The sequence below is a fragment of the Sinocyclocheilus grahami genome, unplaced genomic scaffold, assembly GCF_001515645.1.
Source record: "Sinocyclocheilus grahami isolate Dianchi unplaced genomic scaffold, SAMN03320097.WGS_v1.1 scaffold170.1, whole genome shotgun sequence".
Classification (NCBI taxonomy): Eukaryota; Metazoa; Chordata; class Actinopteri; order Cypriniformes; family Cyprinidae; genus Sinocyclocheilus; species Sinocyclocheilus grahami.
In genome coordinates, this window is record NW_015505349.1 from 517,165 (window position 1) to 529,427 (window position 12,263).

At 35.2% G+C, this 12,263-nt stretch overlaps 1 protein-coding gene across 1 annotated transcript in view; it reads right to left on the reverse strand.

Moving 5' to 3' along the window:
* Positions 1-12,263, reverse strand: part of LOC107593412 (rap1 GTPase-activating protein 1-like) — a 71,627-nt gene that overhangs the window by 14,498 nt on the left and 44,866 nt on the right. The window contains exons 8-15 of the mRNA XM_016283134.1: positions 11,414-11,517; positions 8,982-9,060; positions 8,702-8,755; positions 7,417-7,500; positions 6,420-6,520; positions 5,104-5,233; positions 341-496; positions 180-251 (exon numbers count right to left, since the gene is read on the reverse strand). Coding sequence (XP_016138620.1) covers positions 180-251; positions 341-496; positions 5,104-5,233; positions 6,420-6,520; positions 7,417-7,500; positions 8,702-8,755; positions 8,982-9,060; positions 11,414-11,517 — 780 coding nt within the window. The remainder of the gene's footprint in view (positions 1-179; positions 252-340; positions 497-5,103; positions 5,234-6,419; positions 6,521-7,416; positions 7,501-8,701; positions 8,756-8,981; positions 9,061-11,413; positions 11,518-12,263) is intronic.

The window sequence follows — 12,263 nt, forward strand, 5'->3', positions numbered from 1 at the left end:
TTGAACTGAACATAACTGTATTTAGCAGATAACCCCCCCCCCTCCTCAAATGCCATTCAAAGATTATTTACTGTATTTATTTCATCACTGCATTCCTTAGGAACTAAACCCATGATCATGATGTTGCTAGTGCAAAGCATAAATACTCCACTTCCATTTATTTAGATTCAGCAACTCACTTTCTTAAAAATGGCTGGGTTAGGGAGGGGTGGTCCGAAAAAGGGGACGTCGTCTCTCGCTGTTACTGAAACCTAGAGAATGACAAATACGTGTATCATTTACTGACTCACAAAGAAGTGTTACAGAAGCGCTAGATTGCAGTAATACTGTGATAATGTACCTTGTACAGGACGTTGTCAGAGCAGGCATTTTCAACTTGCACCACTACATAGGCATGCAGGAAGTTGGAGGCAATCATGTCTGGCACAAATGGAGTGTTCTCCTCTTGAAACAGGATGGCCACGATGTCATTTCCTATATGCCTCTTTCTTTGTAGCTGTGATAACAAAACAAGAGAGTTTACTTGGTTACACTTTACTTGAAGGGGTGTGCATAAGACTGATATGACACCTTCATAATCATGACATGACATGACACCAACATAATCATGACATGACATATGTCATGAATATGAAGGTTTTTTATGCATGTTTATGACAACTGTCATTAAGTGTCATTCGCTCAGTTATGTAATTTTTAATGCAAAGATGACATTGTTTGAGATGTCTTTGTTATGGGCTATGGTTAGGGGCAAGGGTAGGGGTAGGGTTAGGTTAGGGTTAGGTCAAATAATGTCATATTTGCATTAAAAATGACATAACTGAGCGAATGACACTTAATGACAGTTGTCATAAACATGCATAAAAACCCTTCATATTCATGACATATGTCATGTCATGATTATGTTGGTGTCATGTCATGATTATGAAGGTGTCATGTCAGTCTTATGCACACCCCTTCAAGTAAAGTGTTACCGTTTACTTTTATAATCCTTCATTTAAAATCTCCTTATGTAACACTTGCACTTTCAACATGTACGCAAACTCAAATACCAAACAGCTGTTAAGGTGAGATTTCTTTGGCATAATTTAAAATGTATTAGCAGCTTTCAAGTCAAAGAATAATAAAAAAGTGGGTCCTGGCTGGACGCTGATTGGTCAAAACAGTGTTGCAGTCTACTAAAATACAAAATATAGTAAGGTATGATGCAAACACTTGTTCACATTAGTTTCATAAAAAGCCAACTATTAATGTGTAACTAACCTACATACAGTTAAAATATTTGGGGTCTATAAGAATATTTTAATGTTTTTTAAACAAATCTCTTATGCTCACTAAGGCTGCATTTATTTGATCAATAATACAAATAAATAAAAATATTTCATTTTAATATTTTAATATATTTTCTATTTCAATCCATTTTAAAATGTAATTTATTCCTATGATGGCCAAGCTGAATTTACAGCAGCCATTACTCCAGACTTCAGTGTCACATGATCCTTCAAAAATCATTCTAATACTTTTTCAGGATTCTTTGATGAATAGAAAGCTCAAAAGAACAGCATTTATTTGAAATAGAAAGCTTTTGCAACATTATAAATGTATTTACTGTCACTTTTGGTCAATTTAATGTGTATCCGATGACTAAAATTATTAATTTCATTAAAAAAATCATACTGACCCCAAACTTTTGAACAGTAGTGTATACTTAAAGAATAATAGCACATAATAAATTAGCTTTAAAAAATACTGTTTTAATGAAAAGTTGCATCTTTAATATTTTTATTAAGCCATTTTATACAATCAATATAGTAATGAGCCATGTCCAAACATATACGAACCCAAAGTTGTGATGCGTGTCATTAAATGCTCTTCTGGCTGACATCTGATGATAAATTCCATTAATTTTGGGATTTAATTTATATGTCAGTGATACCATGTGCTGAAGTTGTTTTTCACAACATGTCTCAACAGATGGCTGTCAAGGGCAAACACAGAGGTTGCTGCCGCTCATTTAAACATTGACATCAGTTCACCCACCCGATCTGCTGTCAACCTCCAATCACTGCAGAGTGTGTACACATATGACAGTGAGAGAGAGAGAGGAGCACGCTTCATGAGCTCTAAATGTAGAAGATTCCCTGAGGAGTGAGCTCTAAAAACACTCTTCCTCAAAGGGTGCAGTGCTGCCAGTGAAGGTGCAGAATAAAGGTCACTTTGTGAGTGAACAATCATCTGCCAGCACATCAGCAGTGTGTGGCTGCAGGAAACAGCATCTGCCACAGTGCTAAGGAATGTATTTCTCCCCTCCTGTCAAACCAGATGGCTTATACCTATGTGGCTTGTTTTTTTATTTCGCATCAGATCAGTATCTACAAAGACGGATAATCAGGGACAACTGATTATATTTTGTTCCACTAAAGATTACCACAGTTGTATTGATTAAAGGATCTAGAAGCAGGGAAATGTGCTATGAGTAACTCTCTCATTGAACCCACAGCATTGATAGTAGGGATGCACCAATCCGATACTCAGTATCGGTATCGGCTCCTATACTATATTTTTAGTATCGGATCGGATTGGTTCTGAAAAAATGGTATCGGTGCATCCCTAATTGCGAGTACCTGCTGTGTATCGCCCTCTGTGTAAGGCAGCTTAGTTGACACGTGGAACATGATCTCCTTGTTGTGGAAATTGTGGTACACAGATTCAGAGCCTGTCTGTCCATGTGTCACGTCCAATCCTCCACGAAACCTAGTAGAAAACAGAATATTCAAGTGTTTTGCAGTCAAATATGAAGGGCATTGTTAGCATTAAACTTCACAGAGACAATTAATCCATGCTTTGTAGCAAATCTTTATGATATAGATACCTTTCTAAAGGTTACATACTGTAATACTGTAAGAGGAAAAATTAGCTAAATGTTTTTAGCACAATGATATTTCACCACACTGTGTTTTATTATTCAGTAATAAAGTAATAAATCTCTCACTAAAATTAAGGAATAAATTATTGATTTAATTTAAAAAATGCAAAAGGATAAAAAGAAATATAAAGAAAACCTATTGGTTTTAAATGTCTATTTATTTGTCAATTTGAAAATTTGAAAATATTATTAACATTAACTAAACAAACACATATTTATTTAAAATAAATACATTTAAAAGTGATTTATTTACATTTTTATTTAAGAAATAATTAAAAAATTATATAAATAAATTTAATTCCTTTATTTTTAAGTGGCTCTCCTTGTTCTGTACGGTTTTATTTTATTATTATTTATATACAATTACATACTATTAGTATATTTTATTAGTATTTATTAATATTTAGATTTTTTAAATTTTTTAAGCTTTCATTTTATTTGTATATTAAGTTTTAGTAAATTTATTTTTTTGTTTTTTCTAAAAATATTTCTCTTTACCTTTAATATTTCTGTTTCAGTTTTAGTCTGAGTAATTTTAGTGCTTCAACATTTTATTTCGGTTACTTGCCAGGGCAATATTTAAAATGTATGTGTATGTTTTTTAAGTTTTCAATCTAATATTCATATTTCATGTTATTTTATTTAATCTTTATTTAAATAAACTGAATCTTTTTTAATAGTTTTAGTTAATAACAACACTGGTTTAGTCTAGTTTAATCAGATGATTTTAGAAGTTTTAAGCATAAATACATGCAATGTACATTTTACATTTTTTTTGTGTGATTTGAAGTTTCAAACAAAACAGACAGTGTGTGAAAATAAACAGCACTATAAGAAAGTGTAGTTCATTCTTAGTGAAATATCTCCTCAGAAGTGCACAAATAAAAACTCCAACATCCAAAGCTTCTATTTTAATTAATTCATGCTGTGAAACATTTCATCTCGCTCGTCTACATCTTGCTTGTGCCATATTGAGAGAGAGAGAGAGAGAGAGCGGTTCTGTTTTTAAGTGTTACCCCTTGAAGTCATGGAGCTCGATTTTCTGTCCCAGAAACTCTAAAAACTCCACCAAAGCAGGACTCTCCTCGTTATTCCCAAACAACTCCTCCTCTGAGGTCTACACAGATAAAAACACATAAAATGCTTAAAAGTTTCAAACAAACATTTGTGTTGTGCCCTTGGCAGCAGACACAGTAACCCTTCAGGTACAATAGAAGGTCAACACAACACAGAAGCTTCATGCATTATCATTACTTCAATTACTGAATGAGATAAAGTAATTCAGCCTTTCAAAAATCACAAATCACAAAAACAAGAACACATAATGACGACACATTATGCTACAGCCCAAAGCCCGAAATTAAACAAACCCCAAATGAAATGAACCCACACACACAAAAGCAAGAACATCTTGATGAAGACAAAAGCAAACTTTAAAATTAGCAAACATAAATGGCTCATCATGAGTCAATTAGCTTGATGAATATGCAAATTGTTCGTCTGAATAAACATAGTCTCCCATTTAGAGTCAAGGAGGGCAAGCGGAAGTTTTGAGGACTGATCCATAAGGTGCGTTATAAACATAAGCATGTCCCATTAAAGGCCTCAGTGTTCTTGCTGCCCACATTGGAAAGGTTGAGTGCGTGAGAGAGAGAGAGGAGCATGCTTCATGAGCTCTAAATGTAGAAGATTCCCTGAGGAGTGAGCTCTAAAAACACTCTTCCTCAAAGGGTGCAGTGCTGCCAGTGAAGGTGCAGAATAAAGGTCACTTTGTGAGTCAACAATCATCTGCCAGCACATCAGCAGTGTGTGGCTGCAGGAAACAGCATCTGCCACAGTGCTAAGGAATGTATTTCTCCCCTCCTGTCAAACCAGATGGCTTATACCTATGTGGCTTGTTTTTTTATTTCGCATCAGATCAGTATCTACAAAGACGGATAATCAGGGACAACTGATTATATTTTGTTCCACTAAAGATTACCACAGTTGTATTGATTAAAGGATCTAGAAGCAGGGAAATGTGCTATGAGTAACTCTCTCATTGAACCCACAGCATTGATAGTAGGGATGCACCAATCCGATACTCAGTATCGGTATCGGCTCCTATACTATATTTTTAGTATCGGATCGGATTGGTTCTGAAAAAATGGTATCGGTGCATCCCTAATTGCGAGTACCTGCTGTGTATCGCCCTCTGTGTAAGGCAGCTTAGTTGACACGTGGAACATGATCTCCTTGTTGTGGAAATTGTGGTACACAGATTCAGAGCCTGTCTGTCCATGTGTCACGTCCAATCCTCCACGAAACCTAGTAGAAAACAGAATATTCAAGTGTTTTGCAGTCAAATATGAAGGGCATTGTTAGCATTAAACTTCACAGAGACAATTAATCCATGCTTTGTAGCAAATCTTTATGATATAGATACCTTTCTAAAGGTTACATACTGTAAGAACATTCAGGGAAAAATTAGCTAAATGTTTTTAGCACAATGATATTTCACCACACTGTGTTTTATTATTCAGTAATAAATTATTCAGTCTCTCACTAAAATTAAGGAATAAATTATTGATTTAATTTAAAAAATGCAAAAGGATAAAAAGAAATATAAAGAAAACCTATTGGTTTTAAATGTCTATTTATTTGTCAATTTGAAAATTTGAAAATATTATTAACATTAACTAAACAAACACATATTTATTTAAAATAAATACATTTAAAAGTGATTTATTTACATTTTTATTTAAGAAATAATTAAAAAATTATATAAATAAATTTAATTCCTTTATTTTTAAGTGGCTCTCCTTGTTCTGTACGGTTTTATTTTATTATTATTTATATACAATTACATACTATTAGTATATTTTATTAGTATTTATTAATATTTAGATTTTTTAAATTTTTTAAGCTTTCATTTTATTTGTATATTAAGTTTTAGTAAATTTATTTTTTTGTTTTTTCTAAAAATATTTCTCTTTACCTTTAATATTTCTGTTTCAGTTTTAGTCTGAGTAATTTTAGTGCTTCAACATTTTATTTCGGTTACTTGCCAGGGCAATATTTAAAATGTATGTGTATGTTTTTTAAGTTTTCAATCTAATATTCATATTTCATGTTATTTTATTTAATCTTTATTTAAATAAACTGAATCTTTTTTAATAGTTTTAGTTAATAACAACACTGGTTTAGTCTAGTTTAATCAGATGATTTTAGAAGTTTTAAGCATAAATACATGCAATGTACATTTTACATTTTTTTTGTGTGATTTGAAGTTTCAAACAAAACAGACAGTGTGTGAAAATAAACAGCACTATAAGAAAGTGTAGTTCATTCTTAGTGAAATATCTCCTCAGAAGTGCACAAATAAAAACTCCAACATCCAAAGCTTCTATTTTAATTAATTCATGCTGTGAAACATTTCATCTCGCTCGTCTACATCTTGCTTGTGCCATATTGAGAGAGAGAGAGAGAGAGCGGTTCTGTTTTTAAGTGTTACCCCTTGAAGTCATGGAGCTCGATTTTCTGTCCCAGAAACTCTAAAAACTCCACCAAAGCAGGACTCTCCTCGTTATTCCCAAACAACTCCTCCTCTGAGGTCTACACAGATAAAAACACATCAAATGCTTATAAGTTTCATACAAAAACCCACAGTAACCCATCAGGTACAATAGAAGGTCATCTCAACAAAGAAGCTTCATGCATTATCATTACTTCAATTACTGAATGAGATAAAGTAATTCAGCCTTTCAAAAATCACAAATCACAAAAACAAGAACACATAATGACGACACATTATGCTACAGCCCAAAGCCCGAAATTAAACAAACCCCAAATGAAATGAACCCACACACACAAAAGCAAGAACATCTTGATGAAGACAAAAGCAAACTTTAAAATTAGCAAACATAAATGGCTCATCATGAGTCAATTAGCTTGATGAATATGCAAATTGTTCGTCTGAATAAACATAGTCTCCCATTTAGAGTCAAGGAGGGCAAGCGGAAGTTTTGAGGACTGATCCATAAGGTGCGTTATAAACATAAGCATGTCCCATTAAAGGCCTCAGTGTTCTTGCTGCCCACATTGGAAAGGTTGAGTGCGTAAACACACCAATCTGTGAGCAATCTCACAGCCTCCGCTGTCATGCTAATACGTTAAGGGCATTTCTGGAAACTGTCCTCTCAGACACCTCTCACTCTCTGCCTACTCTCTGCAGCCTTAAAGGTCAAGGATCTGTCTTAATGCAATCAAAGCTCTCCTCTGGGAACAATAGCCTCATGATTTTAATAAAAGACAAATGAAGACAATGTGAGGTCAAGAGGAGGAAGGACTACTTTGTTAGCTGTTTGATTCAAAAGATCGAAGGTGTTGTTCTAAATAAAGATGAATTATGATGGTGAGTTACAGCACTGATTAATCTCTCTGCATCGGCTAAATGAGAGGAAATCAGGTCTGTAGAAGCTAACAGAGATACGGCTTCCCATGCGACTCACCTGTCCAAACTTCTGATAAATTACTCCAAACTTGAAGTTGTTGCTTATGACGTGTTCGTCAAAAGTGACGATGAGCCTGGAGGCCTGTGGGAGAGTAGATGTTTTCAATAGAATGATGAATGTCCTTTAAGTACTAGAACATGTGGGGGATGTGTGTCCCCCCCCCCCAAACTTTTAATAACACGTAAATTCGTCCCCCACACTTTTTTTCATGCAAGTCACATAGAGGTTTTCAAAGGCTGGTGTGAATAAATCTAGATTTAAATTCAAAGATAGAGGATAGTCTGCGCATGTTCTGATATTTTATTCAAATCCAGAATTAGGCGATATGAACATTATAGTGCGCTAAACACTCTCATGCAGTGTATGTTTCATTCATACTTAAAGCCGTAGGGTGCTCTCTCATAGTCTAAGACGGACTCATAGAAGTAATAACTTATGAAAAGGCTGGTGTGAATAAATCTAGATTTAAATTCAAAGATAGAGGATAGTCTGCGCATGTTCTGATATTTTATTAAAATCCAGAATTAGGCGATATGAACATTATAGTGCGCTAAACACTCTCATGCAGTGTATGTTTCATTCATACTTAAAGCCGTAGGGTGCTCTCTCATAGTCTAAGACGGACTCATAGAAGTAATAACTTATGACGTGCCAGGAAATCCCTAATATGGACAAAGACATCCAGCTATCGCTGTATAAGATGAATAAAAAGCAGAAACGTTTTGACTGATGAAATGTGAAGACATTAAACACATGAGTGCGGCAATATATGGTCTATGTGTGTTTTTCAAGTTATCTCCAGGTAATAAATAAAGAATATGAATAATGCAGTGCTAATTGAAATAAAAATGTATCTGCCTTATTTAGTGATAAAAATGGAAAAATGTGTTTTTAGTATATAAACAAATCACAAAAAAGGAAAATATAAGAAAAATATTATATTGTCCAGCAGTGAATTTGATTTCTTAGCCAATTAAAAGTAAGAAATAGAAAAATAAGCAAAAAATAAATAAATAAATAATAAAAAAAGGTATTACATTTGACATTTCTCTCCCCCTCACTTCTGAAATGATGGCTACGCCCCTGGCTTTGTCAGCACTGCAAACCCTTGAGAGACACAGAACAATACTTTCGCAGAAACTAGCATATTTCCCAGTGCCACGCTTTAATTAACCAGGACAAATGATTCACAATTATGTGTTATTGAGTTAAGAGTATCACTTTGGTGCAGGTGGAGCATACAAAAAGACTGATTGAAATTGTGTTGTGTAGGGTTGCGTACCTTTGGGTAAAGCACAGGGAAAAATCGGTCCACGTTCACCTCTTCACAGACGAGCTGATAATAATGAAAAGAGAAAGCACTTATTGATTAGTTCCTCATTCTCATTTGATCTTGCAAAAGTGATGCAACACTACGGTCGTCTGTCCAGGCAGGACAGAACAGGCTCATGGGAGAGTGAGACAATCAGTCATGTCACTCGGAGAGAATTGTGATAAATTGGAGGGCCTGAAAACAATAGTGCTGACCCCATTCACCCCCTCCTCACATGATTTACTCTCACCTTGGCCATCTGGACAATGTTGGGGAATTCGGTCAGACAAGATATTGGAATCACGTCGTGATATGTTTTCATTTTAGTTCTGTCAAAAAAGGAAAGACATTAGTAGACATAAGATTTAAGCTAATTACTGCTGCAAAAAGTATATAATCAAGGTGTGTGTGTGTGTGTGTGTGTGTGTGAATGTATTATATATATATACATATATATATATATATATATACAGTAGGTAGTCAACTAAAATGCCTATTAAAGCTGCGTGTACTGCCGCTGCAAGGCCACAGCGTTAAATAAAACCCAGTCACATATGAAACTTGCTCACAAACTCACCACGAGGTGGAGCAAAGGTATGGTTCAATTGCATTGCTCAATAAAGCTGGAATTGTGACATTTTCACTTGTAAACAAAGATAAAAAATAATGAAATAAAACTGTGGTGATATTACAATAATAGGTTAGTAAAGCATTATAACATTTAATCTCAAATTATTCATCATATAAATGTGTAATATTCCAGCTATTTGGCCACTCATTCTACGGCAGTGCTTGAAGTGTGCTTACTTTTTACTGTACAGTATCAGCCAGTATTAACTTTGAATGTTTAAATTACATTTAAAGAGGTGTGCATTATACCATAAAAAAATCTAACGATAGAAAAGGTGGATTATTGTTAATAGGAAGACTATGAGCGATAGAGGCCTAGTTCTAGCATACGTATATTTTGACACCATGAAAGGTATGAAACTTACTTTTAATAATTTGCTGATGCATTTCAGCAGGTCACGCATAGTACTTATTCGTTATCTGTCCTTTTTTGACACATCTATTGCCATATAGTACAGAGCCCTGCTCATGCATGCCAAAAATTATAATGTCCATGAATTAAGAAATTGTTGATCACTTTTTAAAATTTGTTCCTTTGTATTAATTAAAACGTGTTTAAATAATAATTAAACCATGTTTTAAATAATAATAATATGCATAATACATACCTTTTACTCGTTTATTAGTTTTTTTCTATCCTATTCCTTTAAACCACATGAATGAATTAATAAAATAAAATTCTTGATATACAGTAGTTGATATATTTTTCCCCGCATATCTGTGAATTGGTTTACACAAGCACCTTCAAGACATGGCTGCAGCGTCAACAATACTACAGTGAGAATAAAAGTTACGCCTTCTTTCTTTGCGTGAACATCTGGGCGGCGTTATGCAAATCTTCCCACATAGTGAGGTAGACGTGGGGGCGTGTTAGAACGAGCCGTTTTAGGTAGGTGTGGCTGACTCTGAACTTTTATAAAGAATATCTCTTTGGATTTGAGACTTTAGTTTTTGCAACTTTACAGATCTTCTTTATGCACCAAGAGCTTGTAACACTCCAAAGAGAAAGGAAAAATTGAAATCGCATCATATGAAAAGAAATGCAAATTATAAACTTAAGTGATGATGTAACACTGCCTCGATTGTGCAAGTGACAATTCCTGTCAACGGTGCAGCTCGCTTATAGAGCAGACGCGATGTGGTGATTTGAAGCCATTTGCGCATTTAGAGAGGGAAAGAGAGAGCGTACGGTGATTCACTCATGCTGTTTGTGCAATCACGTCTCACAGAAAGTTTTCAAATTTCTTTGTAAGTTATTTAATAAAGAAATATGAATTGTACATCACCTTCAGCATTATAATTATTTTACCCGCGTCAGACAGATATTGAGACGGTGCCGCTGCATGTCATGCTAAACCTCTCACAGCAGGTGCGTCGTCAGCTTGAGATCTGTTTATGAGATCGGCCTTTATAGAGACCGCCGATCAAACTTCCCAAAGCTTAGTTTTGCTTTGCTTCAGTAATGCATCGAAAAATATACAAATCCTCATCCCTGACGGCTCAAAAACAGCAACAACAAAAAACGTTTGTAGTGGAATTTAAGCACAACACGGCCCAGACCTACAACAGTAACACTTATTAACAGTCTTCAGCTCAGTGTCATTGTGGCATCATTAAATGTGTCACATGGATTTGATAACAGGAACATCCTGCTGTCTTCCCTCCACCCACTCACATTGCCCTATATTGTCCATCTGGTGCCTAATGCGGAAATGAGGGTGGTGTGTACATTTGGCCTGTTTAATCTGTGAGAAAAGTGGTTTTATTGTGGGTCCCAGGAAACATTCACAGTTGTTGTCAAGGAATAGATATCAGTGCGCTCCGTTTAATGTCCACAATAAAAGCCAAAGCTCAAAACAAAGTAATGAAACTGTGCCAGACACTAAGCCCTTCATTAGCCGCCCTCATCTACACGATAGAGACGTTTGGCAGGACACGAGGCCAGGAGACAAGTAAGTGATTTCGAGAAAAGTAAATAAGACATGACAGCGGGAGAAGCAATCTAGAATGGATGGGGAACAAAAAGCATTATTAGAAGAGAGAAGGTCACACCTGAGCATGAGGCGGAGATGCTCTTGGTCCCCGATAACATCATATTTCATGGAGAACACCAGGTGGCCCAGGGCACTGTCCACTGTATAGTAATTAAAGTGTTCCTAATGAAGGAGCAGAAGGCGAAGCTGTGAGTGCACATTCATCTTCACACTTTCAGGTTTTCAGTACCAACACTCCCCCACAGATCTAAGGGCTAACCGACCACTTCTTTATTCACATTAGTCTAATTTATAATGGATATTAGATGTGAATAAATTAAGCCCATTGAAGCTAAAGCCTCATAAATCTTCATTATGTTTGGCTGCTGCAGTGTCACATTGGCCTATGTAATTAGGTTACATTTGTTAACAATCACATTATTGAAACTTATTCAAATGTATGGGCTGAAGGTGATTTCATTCTGAATGTTCAGCTTTTTTATGCATTTTCGACTTCATTTGTGGGGGCTCATGTTCTATATTTAGACTTCTGAAGACATATCGTTCACTGATAATATTTACCGCTAGTGGACTGTTGTGGGCAAAACGCTGAGTAATTAAGTTGAATTTGAGAACCCAAACAGTCCGGTTTGTGAATGAATCATTCAGACCAGTTTTGTGAACTGGATTAATGGATTGACTGAAAAGTTCTGACTCAAAAGAACAGCTTGTTCATGAATTTGAGATTTCTACTTTTCAAACTTACAAGAATGTGTCAAGGAGTGCTAAAACAGATGTACAGTTAATAATGACTTATATTTTGGGCTGTTCTTCTCAGAAAGCTATTGACTTTAAAAGACATTATGGCTTTTTACACTGCGCGTAACTCCGGGTTATCGTCGTTCTAAACCCTGCTGTGAAACGTGAAA